Source organism: Ranitomeya variabilis, chromosome 5, assembly GCF_051348905.1.
Source record: "Ranitomeya variabilis isolate aRanVar5 chromosome 5, aRanVar5.hap1, whole genome shotgun sequence".
In the NCBI taxonomy this organism is placed as follows: Eukaryota; Metazoa; Chordata; class Amphibia; order Anura; family Dendrobatidae; genus Ranitomeya; species Ranitomeya variabilis.
In genome coordinates, this window is record NC_135236.1 from 197187953 (window position 1) to 197204962 (window position 17010).

Here is a 17010-nt window from a genome sequence, read left to right on the forward strand (position 1 = left end):
TCTCTCTCTCCTTCTAATCCTTGAATGGCTCTGATCTCACCTGATTAAAATGGATCCTCAGAGTTTGGCTACAGGTTTGAATAATCTTGCTACGAAGGTTCAAAATTTACAGGATTTTGTTATTCATGCTCCTATATCTGAACCTAGAATTCCTATACCAGAATTTTTCTCCGGGGATAGATCTCGTTTCCTGAATTTCAAAAATAATTGTAAATTATTTCTTTCCCTGAGATCTCGCTCCGCTGGAGATCCCGCACAGCAGGTTAGGATAGTAATTTCCTTGCTGCGGGGTGACCCTCAAAACTGGGCATTTGCATTGGCACCCGGGGATCCTGCGTTGCTCAATGTGGATGCGTTTTTTCTGGCTTTGGGGTTGCTTTATGAGGAACCTAACTTGGAGATTCAGGCTGAAAAAGCCTTGATGGCCCTATCTCAAGGGCAAGATGAAGCTGAAATATACTGCCAAAAATTTCGTAAATGGTCTGTGCTTACTCAGTGGAATGAGTGCGCCCTGGCGACGAATTTCAGAGAGGGTCTCTCTGATGCCATTAAAGATGTTATGGTGGGGTTCCCTGCACCTACAGGTCTGAATGAGTCCATGACAATGGCTATTCAGATTGATCGGCGTTTGCGGGAGCGCAAACCTGTGCACCATTTGGCGGTGTCTTCTGAGAAGGCTCCAGAAAATATGCAATGTGATAGAATTCTGTCCAGAAGCGAACGGCAGAATTTTAGGCGAAAAAATGGGTTGTGCTTCTATTGTGGTGATTCAACTCATGTTATATCAGCATGCTCTAAACGTACAAAAAAGGTTGATAAGTCTATTTCAATTGGCACTTTACAGTCTAAGTTTATTCTGTCTGTGACCTTGATTTGTTCATTATCGTCAATTACCGCGGATGCCTATGTCGACTCTGGCGCCGCTTTGAGTCTAATGGATTGGTCCTTTGCCAGGCGCTGTGGGTTTGATCTAGAGCCTCTGGAAGTTCCTATACCTCTGAAGGGTATTAACTCTACACCATTGGCTAGTAATAAACCACAATACTGGACACAAGTGACTATGCGTATGAATCCAGACCATCAGGAGATGATTCGCTTCCTTGTGTTGTACAATCTACATGACGTTTTGGTGCTCGGATTACCATGGTTACAATCTCATAACCCAGTCCTTGACTGGAAAGCTATGTCTGTGTTAAGCTGGGGATGTCAGGGGGTTCATGGGGACGTACCTTTGGTTTCCATTTCGTCATCTATTCCCTCTGAGATTCCGGAATTTTTGTCTGATTATCGTGATGTTTTTGAGGAGCCTAAGCTTGGTTCACTACCTCCTCACAGAGATTGCGATTGTACCATAGATCTGATTCCGGGCAGTAAATTTCCAAAGGGTCGTTTATTTAATCTATCTGTACCTGAACATGCTGCTATGCGAGAATATATTAAGGAGTCCCTGGAAAAGGGACATATTCGTCCTTCTTCATCTCCCTTAGGAGCCGGTTTTTTCTTTGTATCTAAAAAAGATGGCTCTTTGAGGCCGTGTATTGATTATCGACTCTTGAATAAAATTACAGTCAAATATCAGTATCCTCTGCCACTGCTGACTGATTTGTTTGCTCGAATAAAGGGGGCTAAGTGGTTCTCTAAGATTGATCTCCGTGGGGCGTATAATTTGGTGCGAATTAAGCAGGGGGATGAGTGGAAAACCGCATTTAATACGCCCGAGGGCCATTTTGAGTATTTAGTGATGCCTTTTGGTCTTTCAAATGCCCCTTCAGTCTTTCAGTCCTTTATGCATGACATTTTCCGTGAATATTTGGATAAATTTATGATCGTGTATCTGGATGATATTTTGATTTTTTCGGATGACTGGGATTCTCATGTCCAACAGGTCAGGAGGGTTTTTCAGGTTTTGCGGGCTAATTCCTTGTGTGTGAAGGGTTCTAAGTGTATTTTTGGGGTTCGAAAGATTTCTTTTTTGGGGTACATTTTTTCCCCCTCTTCCATTGAGATGGATCCTGTCAAGGTTCGGGCTATTTGTGATTGGACGCAACCTTCTTCTCTTAAGAGCTTTCAGAAATTTTTGGGCTTTGCTAATTTTTATCGTCGATTTATAACTGGTTTTTCTGATGTTGCTAAACCTTTGACTGATTTGACCAAAAAGGGTGCTGATGTTGCTGATTGGTCCCCTGCTGCTGTGGAGGCCTTTCGGGAGCTTAAGCGCCGCTTTTCTTCCGCCCCTGTGTTGCGTCAGCCTGATGTTACTCTTCCTTTTCAGGTTGAGGTCGATGCTTCCGAGATCGGAGCTGGGGCGGTCTTGTCGCAGAAAAGTTCCGACTGCTCCGTGATGAGACCTTGTGCGTTCTTTTCTCGAAAATTTTCGCCCGCCGAGCGAAATTATGATATTGGTAATCGGGAGCTTTTGGCTATGAAGTGGGCTTTTGAGGAGTGGCGTCATTGGCTTGAGGGGGCTAGACATCAGGTGGTGGTATTGACCGATCACAAGAATTTGATTTATCTTGAGTCTGCCAGGCGCCTGAATCCTAGACAGGCGCGCTGGTCGTTGTTTTTCTCTCGGTTTAATTTTGTGGTCTCATACTTACCAGGTTCTAAAAATGTGAAGGCGGATGCCCTTTCTAGGAGTTTTGAGCCTGATTCCCCTGGTGATTCTGAACCTACAGGTATCTTTAAGGATGGGGTGATATTATCTGCTGTTTCCCCAGCCTGCGACGGGCTTTGCAGGAGTTTCAGGCGGATAGACCTGATCGTTGCCCGCCTGGTAGACTGTTTGTTCCTGATGATTGGACCAGTAGAGTCATCTCGGAGGTTCATTCTTCTGTGTTGGCAGGTCATCCCGGGATCTTTGGTACCAGGGATTTGGTGGCTAGGTCCTTCTGGTGGCCTTCCCTGTCTCGAGATGTACGAGTTTTTGTGCAGTCTTGTGATGTTTGTGCTCGGGCCAAACCTTGTTGTTCTCGGGCCAGCGGATTGTTGTTATCTTTGCCTATTCCGAAGAGGCCTTGGACTCACATCTCTATGGATTTTATTTCTGATCTCCCGGTTTCTCAGAAAATGTCTGTCATCTGGGTGGTGTGTGACCGTTTTTCAAAGATGGTCCATTTGGTGCCCTTGCCTAAGTTGCCTTCCTCATCCGAGTTGGTTCCTCTGTTTTTTCAAAATGTGGTTCGCTTGCATGGTTTTCCGGAGAATATCTTTTCTGACAGGGGGACCCAGTTCGTGTCTAGATTTTGGCGGGCGTTCTGTGCTAGGATGGGCATTGATTTGTCTTTTTCGTCTGCGTTCCATCCTCAGACTAATGGCCAGACTGAGCGAACTAATCAGACCTTGGAGACTTATTTGAGGTGTTTTGTGTCTGCGGATCAGGATGACTGGGTTGCCTTTTTGCCGTTGGCGGAGTTTGCCCTCAATAATCGGGCTAGTTCTGCCACTTTGGTTTCTCCTTTCTTTTGCAATTCGGGGTTTCATCCTCGTTTTTCTTCCGGTCAGGTGGAGTCTTCGGATTGTCCTGGAGTGGATACTGTGGTGGATAGGTTGCATCGGATTTGGGGACAGGTGGTGGACAATTTGGAGTTGTCCCAGGAGAAGACTCGGCATTTTGCTAACCGCCGTCGTCGTGTTGGTCCTCGTCTTCGTGTTGGGGACTTGGTGTGGTTGTCTTCTCGTTTTGTCCCTATGAGGGTTTCTTCTCCTAAGTTTAAGCCTCGGTTCATCGGCCCGTATAAGATTTTGGAGATTCTTAACCCCGTGTCCTTTCGATTGGACCTCCCAGCATCTTTTTCTATCCATAATGTCTTCCATCGGTCATTATTGCGCAGGTATGAGGTACCGGTTGTGCCTTCCGTTGAGCCTCCTGCTCCGGTGTTGGTTGAGGGTGAATTGGAGTACGTTGTGGAGAAGATCTTGGACTCCCGTGTTTCCAGACGGAAACTTCAGTATCTGGTCAAGTGGAAGGGCTACGGTCAAGAGGATAATTCTTGGGTGACAGCCTCTGATGTTCATGCCTCTGATTTGGTCCGTGCCTTTCATAGGGCTCATCCTGATCGCCCTGGTGGTTCTTGTGAGGGTTCGGTGCCCCCTCCTTGAGGGGGGGGTACTGTTGTGAATTTGGTTTTTGGGCTCCCCCGGTGGTCACTGGTGGTACTGGACTTGTGTGCTTCACTTTCTCTGTTCACCTGTTTCCATCAGGATATGGGTGTATCCTATTTAGCCTTGCTGCTCAGTTATTCTAGTGCCGGCCATCAATGTAACCAGAGCCTTTCTGTTGCATGTTCCTGCTTCTAGACTACTATCAGCTAAGTTGGACTCTTAGTCCTAAGTTTGTTTTGCATTTTTGTTCCAGTTCTCAGTTATGTTATTTTTCTGTAGCTGGAAGCTCTTGTGGGCCGAAATTGCCACTCCGGTGTCATGAGTTGACACATGAGTCTTAAAGTAATTTCGGGATGGTATTTTAATAGGGTTTTCAGTTGACCGTGAAGTTCCCTATTGTATCTTCTTGCTATCTAGTAAGCGGACCTCGCTTTGCTGAACCTACCTTCATACTGCGTATGTCTTTTCCTCTGAACTCACCGTCAATATATGTGGGGGGCTTCTGTCTCCTTTTTGGGGGAATTTCCCTAGAGGTAAGCCAGGTCTGTCTTTTCCTCTATTAGGGTTAGTTAGTCCTCCGGTTGGCGCTAGGCGTCTAGGGATAAAACGTAGGTACGCCACCCGGCCACTGTTAGTTGTGTGGTAGGTTTAGCTCACGGTCAGCTCGAGATTCCATCACCCAAGAGCTAGTCTGTTGTTTAAGTTCTCTGACGTTCCCTTGCCATTGGGAACCATGACACTTCATGCTGCAAAGAATACCTCTGAGTCATTGGCTGCTATGGGCATAAAAGGAGATAAACTCATGGTGTGGCCACCATCTTCCCCTGACCTCAACCCTATAGAGAACCTTTAGAGGATCATCAAGCAAAAGATCTATGAGTGTGGGAGGCAGTTCACATCCAAACAGCAGCTCTAGAAGGCTATTCTGACTTCATGCAAAGAAATTCAAGCAGAAACTCTTCAAAAACTCACAAGTTCAACGGATGCAAGAAATGTGAAGGTGACATCAAAGAAGGGTCCTATGTTAACATGTAACTTGGCCTGTTGGGATGTTTTGGCGTTAAATAGCTTTTTTGTTCAGTGAATGTGACCTCCTAATGCTGCAAATTCCACAAATGAGCATTTTCAGTTCTTTAAAACATATGAAATGTTTAGAAATTCTACTGTGCATAATAATTTGGAACAGTGCATAATAATTTGGAACAGTGCATTTTGAGTTTTTATTCATTTTGGAGATTATACTGTTATAATTGGGAGGTTTCTTCAATAAAATTTGATGTATACTCTAACGGGTGATGACTTTTATTAGACTGACTGTCATTTGCACCGACCATTTAGGAAAATCTGATAAAAATGTAATTTGCATAATAATTTGGAACATAGTGTATTCTATCTATTCTAACCTGTCACTCTGTGATTTTACTGTATGAGGCAAATTAATTACTGGCTTTTAAAAGGACACCGGTGCGTAAAATTCGGACAGCACTCGCATGATCCGAGTGCTGTGCCATTTTTTTCTCGCACCCTTAGGCTTGCATGCTGCGATTTTTTTTCTCAGTCCGATATCAGCTGAGAAAAAAATCGCAGATAAGATGTAATCCATTGAATAACATTGGTCAGAGTGCAATCCGATTTTTTTTTATCAGATTGCACTTGTCCGTTTTTCTTGCAAATGAGTGTGAGCCCTAAATGTAATTATTGTGATGTAGGGTAGAAATCTGCAACTTCAATGACAATACATTTGGAACTTATTTTATTGGTGTATTTGTATAAGCTGCAATTCTGAAGTAATTCCACATTTATTTTAGATATCAATGAATGTGAGTCGAACCCCTGCATCAATGGTGCATGCAAAAATATCCCAGGATCTTTTGTGTGTGAATGTTCCTTTGGAAGCACATTGGATGAAACAAAGACAATTTGTGTTGGTAAGTGAATAATCTTAGATGTATGGGCATGTAAGCTCTTTATCAGGATAATAGGGGCATAACTATAATGGGTGCAGGGGTTGCAGTTTATCTTGGACCCTGAAGCCAAAGGAGACCCAAAAGATTCTTTAGGCTGATATGAGGAGATCAATACTATTAAAGATCTCTGATAATTGAGGATCATGTTGAAGATTTTGCATTGGAGTCACAAACTTGAAGTTACATTACTGTAGGCGCTGATGCATATTTACGTCACATTTCATTCTCCCACATTGTCTCATGTGGGGTTATGAAAATATGAGACTCCAAGCGTAACTTGAGGTATGAATTAAAGTCTCTGCAGCTGTCTGCACTGATGTTTGATGTCACAGGTGAAAGTTAACATGAAGAAAGCAGATAAAGAGATCTTTGGCAGTACAGACTCTATACTCATACACTTGGAGGAATCTTATCGTTGTTTTGGGTCACTATATTGATATTCTCAATCTAGTAATAATATTTTTTCTACAGAAACTTTAAAGGGCACGTGCTGGAAAGACATAGTAAATGGAAGATGCGAAATTAACATAAATGGAGCCACTCTGAGATCTCAGTGTTGTTCAACATTAGGAGTAGCCTGGGGAAGTCCATGTCAACCTTGTGAAGTCGGTAATAGAATGAGTTTTTAGACTTTTCCTCTTATTCTTTATTGTTTTTTTCTATGAAATAAGGAATATCTTATCATGAATATTAAATTATTAACAATATTTCCAGTGGATTTTTTTTATTTTACATTATGAATCTGCATACTTATAACACATAGCCCTTTTTAACAATAATAACAGAACTGTAAATTTACAATTACTCGGCTCTTTGTTTCAATAGATCATGTCTGCGGTAAAGGTTTTGCAAGAACCAAAGGCAATATTTGTCAAGGTAAAGTAATGGTTTCCAGTTCTAATTGTTTGCAATAAGCAGTGAAAATGTTTAAAGGTAGTCTGTCGGTACAAAATGACTGTTCTCAGGAGCTCAGTGCACTGTTTAGCTTCTATCAGATAGTTTCTATCTCTCTCCACCATTTTCTGTCTCTTGTAAAGCCAGAACAATCGGAGAAGAGAGGGGAAGAGGTAGATGCAGGACTAGCAGGTGGAAATGTGCATTGAGCTCTTTGGCCGCACCGAGGCCGCACCAAGCACCTGTGATTACTATGAATGGTCATTTTGTCCTGACAGACTTCCTTTGTACAACCACATGCAAAAAAGTGTAGGAAGGTGAGGACCTTCTAATGCAAGGGTGCATGCAGCTGTCAGCTGGTATGGTCACAGGTAAAAATATATGGGGACAGATTCCCTTTAATATTTTTCTATAAATTCTAAAATAAAAAAAATAGTTCCAGACTCAAAATTTCTGTTGTCTCAATGTTTCTGCCATTATTTCATTGACTTCAACATAAGGTGGCCAAAACTTGTAAGAGCCAGGATAATGGACAACTAGATACTTCCACTGACGCACTGAGAACACAGCTCTTCCCTGATGTCAGGTCTCTAAAGACCCTTGTTATGTACTTGAGAGAGTTCACGCCCCATGACCCAACACTTTGGCTTATGATTTTGTCTTATGTTCACCATGACAAACCTGAAAACGCCTTGGAAAAAGCTTGCCAAAAGCAACACTCATAAAAAGGTGGTCCCTTCTACAACTATGCAAAAAGTAGAATTGTTAGCTATGTGTTAATGCCCGCTTCCAGATGATAATTATGTAATCAAGCACACTGTCTGGATCTCCATAACAGCAGCAAACTAAATCATTTTGTGGGGCCCCAGTTCATTCGGGTTTTACAACTAGACAAATAAGCCTAAGTGCAACAAGTATGAATACTGTACATTTGTACCTAAGTTGTCTTTTACCAGGTCAAAAATTCAGGTCACCGCTCTAACTTTGCTTATAAATCCTCTAGCCTAGACCCCACAGGCACTCCCCTGGCACATGGCCTTCCATAGCTAAACCCTTGATTAAAGCATGCAATTTGTGAAAATATGTAGTCACATAGAGACACTTACCTTTAACTTGGTTTAAACCACTTGCACTTATACCAGGCAGATAAGAGTTACATATAAAGACTGGAAAATGTGTATTTTCTATCAAGGTATTAACATTTGACATTTGTGAATGTAAAGAGTTCACAATTGAGCAAAAATATTTGCAATATCCTGGTCAAGTGGCGATCCTGATAGTCCATAGCAGTAGGACCAAAACCCTGGAAACGTCTTGCTACCTGCATGGGTCCCCAGTGCCTCTTCTGATTAGTAGGCCTAGTATGACATCATGCACGTTTTATGCCGCAATGTCACAGATCTTACAAATGAGAAGAAGAGCCAGGAATGCCGTAGTAGGAGGAGGTTCGCAGGTGTCTGCACCAGTGTACACGGACCACCAATGTGGCCACTGGAACTGGGTCTTGCAAATCTTTTTTGCTCCAAAAGATACCATTGTGAAGCACAGTAAGAAATGTATTTGTAATTGGTTTCATATTAATATTAAAAAAGGATAAATTATCATTTTTATTTGATAGTATCAATCCAACCTTCTTTTTGATTGCTTTTTTAAACAACATTCATTTTTTTTTATTTAAAAAAGAAAGGACATACACAATTGATTATAGTCAAAAATTAAAGAGTAACTAAACATTTATGCATTTTTATATTTTTTTGCCGGCACCTTAGACCTTACGTGCCTGTAGATCAGAGGGGGTTGTGTCACCTCGATCGATTGCTCAAAAGACAGATATATTTATAAAATCCCATGTGAAAATCAGGATACTTGCAACGGCAAGCAAATGTTTTATTAATTGAAGCCTAGATTTAGGTGTTTTCTATACAACTTAGTGTAAGAGACTGATTTCCAGGGTCACTGATGGGGTTATTCTTACTATCTGCAACATAATCCGGACAAGATCAGACCAATAATTTTAATAGTTTTAGGGCATGACCACCACTTGTGTAAAACTGAGCCCCTCTTTTCACCACAAGTCTGTTAGTTGGGTTATTTGAGAATGTGATAATTGTTAAAATCCTAGCACCCTCTAGTTTATATTCTTTTAAAGAAACACAACTGGCAAAATATATACATTTCATTATGCCTGGTACAGAGCCTTTTTGGAAAAGAGGGTCCAAAGACCACCACCTCAAGTCTTGTTCTGGAATAACGTTACATAATTTTTCCTGGAATGTTCCTTAATCCTCAAGTATTTTATAGTCGTATTCTATGGAGAAAAGAAGGCATCAGTTATACCATTAAATGTGAATTATGTGTACCATTAAATCAAACAAAAGATATTATGCAGAATCGGTCATTCCTTTGCCTCAGTTGGCTTCTCAGTTAAGTGCCCCAATTCCAAGTGAATGAGCGGTGCTCATTCCTTTGCTTGGATATTGGTATATATGCTCAGTATGAATCTATGATTGTATTACCACAGGTTAAATGTTTTTGTATCCCTTTAATTTAGAATGTTCCTCTCAACCTCCCAAGCTCACGATATAAGAGCTATGTGCAGCTGGGAACGCTCCACACCCTACTTTTAAGCATTGTATGATAAATGGTGTGTTTTGTGTCCCCCTCCTAATGCAACATTCGTTTGTTTTGGTTGCAGATGTTAATGAATGTGAGGTATTTCCCGGCATTTGCACCAATGCCAATTGCAGAAACACAATCGGGTCCTTTGTCTGTGAATGCCCCCCTGGAATGAAGGTTGATGCTTCTGGACGCACATGCATTGGTATAATATCTCAGACTTTTGCGAAATCTCATCCACATAGAAATATTTATTGTAGCTCTTTCCAAATATTCCCCAAAGAATTTTGCATAACAATGATATAACCAAAAATGTTTTTATTACTGCTTTTTGTATGAAAGATTTCTGTTGTCACAATCCAGTTTGCAATTCCAATGACTCATAGGTGAATTTGCAGATTGTTAAAACTTACAAAGCTGCAGTACATTGGTTGCTAGTCGCTCTGCGGGTCTGATTTAAATTATAGATTAAATGTGTATACACACAAAGCTAAAATAGTTTTGGTTCAAAAGCAAGAGAAGGATTTTGTTCATAACACTATTTTGTAAATTAACACTGGGTTTGGCGTTTGATATGTAAGCTATGAGCTATTAGTGCTGTATTAACCATGTGATAATGCCTTCATAAATAAAAAATTCTATATACGACAGAACATTTCTTAATTCCTGGCACTTTTTGACATTAGTACATCTCCGTTCTTGATAGACTCTTATGTGCGGGAAGTCTGGAAATATTTCTGGGTTGGAGGCAGCTGGAGATAGGAATAGCTTGAATGTGCTGTTTGAAGGACAGGCCAGAGTCAAGGGTTACACCGAGGCAGTGGACTTCTGGTACAGGGCAAAGCGTGACGTCATTTATTGTGATAGATAGATCAGGTAGGGGAGTTGAGTGGCATTGAGGAAAGATGATGAATTTGGTTTTGTCCACATTAAGCTATAAGAAGCATGATGAGAATACGGAGGATTTGGCTGATAGACACTCTGAGATTCTAGATAGCAGAGAGGCGGCATCTGGGCCAGATATGTAGATCTGAGTGTCCGTGTATAGGTGGTACTAGAATCTAAAAGCCATGGGACTTTATGACCTGTCCCAGGCCAGAGGTATAGATGGAGAAGACCTGTACACCCCTCTAGTACACCTCCCTCGTGGAAGCTGAGGTCTAACGTGCATTGAGGTCTGTACTTGACTACCTCCAGGCTGATCCAATCTTTCATTGGAATGCATCCTATTCCTTTTATTTTGAGGTTTTCTGCATTTGCACTTTCATTGACTTTGTGCAAATTGTTTTGAGACATCTATTTATGTGTTTACTCTGTGCCATTCTCTGTAGGATTCTTTCAATAATACTGGAGCCACTTTTTTGGCACAGTTTGAGTTACATGGACATATATACCTAATCATGTGCTTTGACCTGCATGTCTCTTTACTTTGTAATTCTTGATTTTTTTGCATTAGCTTTATGAAGTTGGCCCATAGAGGAGATTGTTCCTTGTTCCACACTCCTATTCTTATATAGTTTTTTTAATTATTGTTGTAATTGAACTAATAAATATTATAATAGTGATATGGGTGTTCTGCTTCCAAAGTTTATCGGATTTCTATACATGGTGAAGAGTAGAGGTCCCAGGACAGAGCCTTGAGGGACTTTGACAGAGCGAGAGCAGGATGAGGACGTAGTGTGGAAATGGAAGATGCTAAATGTGTAGTTAGTCAATTATGAGGAGATCCAGGAGAGGGCAAGGTCTTTGATGCCAAGGGAAGAAATAATCTATAGTAGAATGTCTAGAAGGTGGCGTATAGAGAATTGTCTGTTAGCTTTGGCAATAAGTAAGTTGTTAGTAACTTTGGACAGGGCAGTTTTCATGGAGTGGTTGGGAGAGAAGCCAGATTGTAGGTTGTCAAAGAGTGAGTTGGATAAGAGGTGAGATAAAAGTTCAATGTGGACGTGCTGTTTGAGGAGTTTGGAATTGAAAAAGAGTAGTGATATGGGGTGATAGCTGTATGTAGATGTTGGGTTGAAGGATGACTTCAGGATAGGCGTGACTGTTGCATGTTTAAAAGCAGAAGAGAAGGTACCAGAAGTTAATGATAGGTTGAAGAGATAGGTTAAGACTGGGATAAGCATGGTGGTGAGGCTGAGTAGGAGGTGGAATTGGGCTGGGTCAATTGCACAAGTGATACGATGCGACTTAGAGAGAAATTGGAAACAAATGCAAAGGAATCCTTAAAGATTCACAATATTTTTCAAAAAAGTTCATATTTTTTATCCTATTTATTGCCTGCAGATTGGTGGTGGGTTTAGTCCCGAGACCTCCACCGATTGTTTAAAATACCTTGAGAAGTGCGCTACTCGTGAGGTAGGAGCTCCTAATACCTGTATGAGCGTACGCACAGAGCAGAGTACTTATTCAATGAACAGCCTATGATAAATTTTTTCATGTCTTTTTTTATTTCATTTTTTTTCTGTCCCTATCTCCTTGGGTTAGGATGGGTTGCTATTTGGTGATTTGGTGCTAATCTTATCTTGCATGGTTTAAATTTTCTGTGAATTTTGGACAGTCAAATTTAAAAAAATGAAAAAATAAAATATATAAATATAAATATATATATATATATATATACCGTATATATATATAAAAATTTACTTCCATAATTTATATTTCTATACAATAAAATATTTTAGGGCAATTATAGGTTCTATACTAAAATATGTCCTTTTCAATTATAACTCCTAATTTTATTTAGCAAAAGCATAAAATGACATCAAATAAAGTAGAGCAAAGAATTTAATGGAGGGTTATTAACATTTCATCCTTTTCCTTTAGACGTTCGTGTGGAGACCTGCTATTTGAAGCATGAGGAGGAGGAGGAGTGTTCTGCTCCAATTTCTGGTCGCCATAGGATGGATGCTTGCTGTTGTTCTGTTGGAGCAGCTTGGGGACCTGACTGTGAAGAATGTCCACATCAGGGAACCCCGGAGTTTGACATAATTTGCCCCAGAGGTCCTGGCTTTTCTTCAAGAGAAATTACACCAGGAAAAACATTCTCTAAAGGTAAGGAAATTAAGGAACTGATTTGTTTTCACATCGTATCTACAATTCGATAGCTTTGTACTGTATAAACCATCACAACTTAGCAATGACAGGAGGAAGCAGCAGGTGAATCTTGTACTGGTGGTACAGGAATGACACTAAATTTAGAAAACATTCAATAACTTTGTTTTTGGGGGGATTCTTCAATGTCTTGCAGTATTTGACCCCTATATTCAGGTCTTGGAAAGTCTCTGTATATGATCTAAATGTTTAGGCAGTTCCTCATCAAACACTTACATGACAAAATGTATCTTTGCAAACTGTGTCTGAGACCATAGGCTCAAAAAGGGGTATCCTTGGACAATCTTGGTGCTAGGCACTCCATCTAGCAGGTCCCAGCGGAACCGTGACCTTCAACCTTTTACACTAGTGCAGGGATATGGATATATAACTGGGCCTCCTGGGTTGCATCCTTGGAGTAGTTTCTGACTGATGGAGTGAGCCTAAAGTAAAAATAGTGATATTAGCTGTATCAGTGACTAGAGAGGCGGAACCAGGTATAGAACCAGGAGACAAAACTGTTGTCAAATGAACAGTCAGGGTTGAATGGCAGAAGGCCAGTCAAAAGCAAAGCCAGAGAAGCAGTGGTCAAAGTCAGGAGCAGCAGATAAACAGCACCAGAGATGAATAGGAAAACCCTAAAATATCTGCTAACTTCGATCAGACTGGGATTTTAAATAAGGTGTGAGGCTGCACAATACGTCACAGCAGATCTCTGATATCACCTGCTGAGCAGCGGGACAGCAGCCACATACACACACTCTCTAGCTGGACAGCACCACCACAAGGTGCAGTCAAAAGAGTAATTTTAACTGAATAGATGGCAGTGCTGCCTTCTTCTGCATTGCCAGCAGATTAAATGTGACCACCCTGACGACAGACATAGGCATTGCTGGATTGGGTCCAGGAAGAGATAAAACAGTAAGTTACCTCAAGTGAAAGCCTGCATCTACTGTAGCTCACAAGTCCATAAGTGCTAAGCCATAGAGCTTCACTTTCAGTATCTGTTTTCCATAGACGGGTCATAGAAAAAAGTTAACTTTTGCAAATCATCTGCCAATCCCTTAAGGAATCCCTAAAGAAGTATTTAACTTTTTTGCATTCCATAAGAATTATTAATTTAATCTTCAGGACAGCTAAAGGCAGTATAGATCTAGCTAACTGCACATTTATCATTGTGAAGCAATCCAAACAGTTCTGGTAACAAAGTATTCATATCTTCCTTGCCTTATAGACATCAATGAATGTAAAATGATTCCAAGTCTTTGCAAGTATGGCAAATGCAGAAACACTATCGGTAGCTTCAAGTGCCGGTGTGACAATGGTTTTGCCTTAGATGCTGAGGAGAGAAATTGCACAGGTAAGTGTTCATATCTACAATATTATGAATCTTCAATGTTATGGAAGAGATATAAATGAACTAACTACTCTTATCGTTTTAGACATTGATGAATGCAGAATATCCCCCGATGTTTGTGGACCAGGAATTTGCATTAACACTCCAGGAGACTTTGAGTGTGACTGCTTTGAAGGTTATGAAAGTGGATTCATGATGATGAAGAACTGTATGGGTGAGTGATTCTCATTTGCAAAGTGATATTCGGCCTCTGAAATTGCTATTTCTATTTTTATAAATTTGTGTTGTGTAAATTTGTAATCCCTTTTGAAGATCTCTTCATCAACAACTTCATTCTTAACATGTGGGTTATACAATCTATTAGCTGGAAGGATCATGTAGGGCAGTCACCAAATAAGATCGTTGACATTGGTGGAACATTTCTTCCCAGTCAAGTCTTTAGCATGTTGATATTGGTCAAGACGACATTCAGCTATTGCAACAGTTTCCTTTTTACGCATTTAGACTTTACTTTAATCTAAACAGTCTTATGCTTCTGACATGTTTTCTTTAGCTTTGAGTACCCTTTAAAAAAGCTGATTAAAATTAGCTCTCTCTTGGAAAGGAAGAACAATTTCACTTTGTAGCAGCTTTTTAAAGTAGATATTAGTAAGTCTATGTCCAACCTTGTTATAAGCCATGGTTAGGCTTATTAGCCAAGCCAGATCATACAGCTCCTGACCCATCTACAGACACCTATATACCAGGGTATGTGCCCCAGATCCCTACTCCCAAAGCTGAGAAAAGCACATTACAAATATTTATTGAAATAAAAAGTCCTTTTACAGTCATTTATAATTTACATATTTTATATTCTTTCTCAAAACTGTGTTTCAATGTAACTATAAGGCCTTTTATTTCGATGTTCCAGATATTGATGAGTGTGAAAGGAACCCACTTTTGTGTCGTGGTGGCATCTGTCTAAATACAGAGGGAAGTTTTAAATGTGAATGCCCTCCTGGACATGAAGTGGCACCTGATAATTCCGCTTGCCTAGGTATGTTGGGTACAATGTGTTACATTAAGAACTCCAGTCCTTAGCAAAAAGATCCATCTTTTATGTATATAAACAGCCCCAGATCATATTTCCATAAGCGATGCAACGTTAGTAGAGCATCAAATACTATCATATATATTCATATACATTTTCCATTTGGGTGCATTTTTTGTTCTTCTCAGTAAGTTGGTTAATTTAGCTCAATGGCAAAAAATATGATGGTTATACATATACTGTATGTTTTGTGTATGAACAGATGTCTGCCGTAAAAAAATAAAAATATATTTTTTATACTACTTTGTACATGTTAAAAGTTGGGTACATAGATAATTATATTTTCTCTATTTTCCCTTGTGTTCAGTTTGGTGGAGATACAGCATCAATCTGAATACGTCCATATTCTGCTTTCACACTGTAATACAGGCTGCCAAAACTTCCAGGTCCCCTGAGGTTTACCAGAATGTCAATAACTACCGAGTTCCTTGGGAATCTGAACTCATTTTTGTAGCATAATAAGAAGTCCTGGCATTGTGGCCACAACACGGGAGCTACAATGTGCCTATGAAAGTCGCCACTAGCCACTGTCTACTACTGTAGTTATTATATTCTCCGGGGGTAGCGGCAAACTTCTGCTTGACTCTCGAGAACAATGACATACTGACACTTATGGTCTTGGGCAATAAACTAAGATTTTAGTAGGTTTTGTATTATATACCTTGTGTCCCAAAACAATCCTATATATTCAGTGCTTGTTGCTGGAAAAGTTAAATTTAAAAAAAAGTATCCCATGTTTCTTATAACCGGATAACTTTTCACTCCTAGTAAATCAAGGTGCTAAAAAATATATTTATACTCACCTCCTTGAGCCATTTTCCAGCACTGAGAACTGTATCTACCCCCAATGAAATAAAGTGATTATTTCAGTTATTAACTCCTCCAGCTCTTCACTTCTGTAGATTGATGCTGGAAAGTAGAGATCTAGAGCTGCAAACTGCTGATGATCGACCATATGTATTTGTGTGCTGCCTAGCAAGCACACTACATGGAAATACTAGTGAGCTGAAAGGACTCTAGAAATCAATATAAATATTGCTAAGAACCACTGTCCTAGATACCGTAAATGGTTTATCACCTGATGCACATATGGCTTTTTCCATGTATAGTGAGAGAGAGCAAGTACTAAATTCCCATGAAGTGCTGTACATATTTGTATAACATGATGAAGATATATTGTTCTTGGCAAGGCTTGTCCCAATAGTCGTAGAGCCCTTGGCTGTGTAATAAATTGTCTGTAGTATAGATGTTATTTAGGATAAGGACATGTAAGTGAGCTCAGCCTGAATTCTGCAGTGTTGCCCCATAACCTTTGCATTACAGTGATTTATGCATTTTAAGGACATTTATAACTGTCTTATAATAAAATAAAATCCTCACTCTAGATTTACCAATCAGGAAAAACATTTACGGTAATTAATATTATGTACGGTATTTCAAATCACTTCATTATTAATGTCTGGCATCTATGATGCTGGGTCTGTGATGGTAAAAATGAAATATCCACCTTCTTTCTCATAGCAACATTTCCCTCTTTTCTCTAGATATCAATGAGTGTGGGCTCAGCACTGATCTGTGCAGAAATGGTCGCTGTATAAATCTGATCGGGAGATACCAGTGTGCTTGTGATCCAGGATACCAACCATCCCCCGATAAACTCTCCTGTGTTGGTAAGTGTCATTTGTTTAGTCAGTTCTATCTCAAATATATATTGTAGTGATATGTCTGAAATTTTAGTTATGTTTTACTGTATTGGCACTTGGAAGTAGCCAAATAACCAAATCTCCCCATTATGACTCATGCACATAGTTATAATATGGAGCCAAGTTGAAGAGAACAATAATACACCACCCAATGTCTCCTCTGAGACCTACTTCACCTCTGAATATAGC

At 40.2% G+C, this 17010-nt stretch overlaps 1 protein-coding gene across 5 annotated transcripts in view; it reads left to right on the plus strand.

The window, feature by feature from the left end:
* Positions 1–17010, plus strand: part of FBN1 (fibrillin 1) — a 408947-nt gene that overhangs the window by 273565 nt on the left and 118372 nt on the right. For all 5 annotated transcript variants that reach the window (XM_077263717.1, XM_077263719.1, XM_077263721.1 and 2 more), the window contains 9 exons: positions 5910–6029; positions 6540–6677; positions 6894–6944; positions 9658–9783; positions 12405–12632; positions 13906–14031; positions 14114–14242; positions 14939–15064; positions 16663–16788. In XM_077263717.1, the coding sequence (XP_077119832.1) occupies positions 5910–6029; positions 6540–6677; positions 6894–6944; positions 9658–9783; positions 12405–12632; positions 13906–14031; positions 14114–14242; positions 14939–15064; positions 16663–16788 (1170 nt within the window). The remainder of the gene's footprint in view (positions 1–5909; positions 6030–6539; positions 6678–6893; positions 6945–9657; positions 9784–12404; positions 12633–13905; positions 14032–14113; positions 14243–14938; positions 15065–16662; positions 16789–17010) is intronic.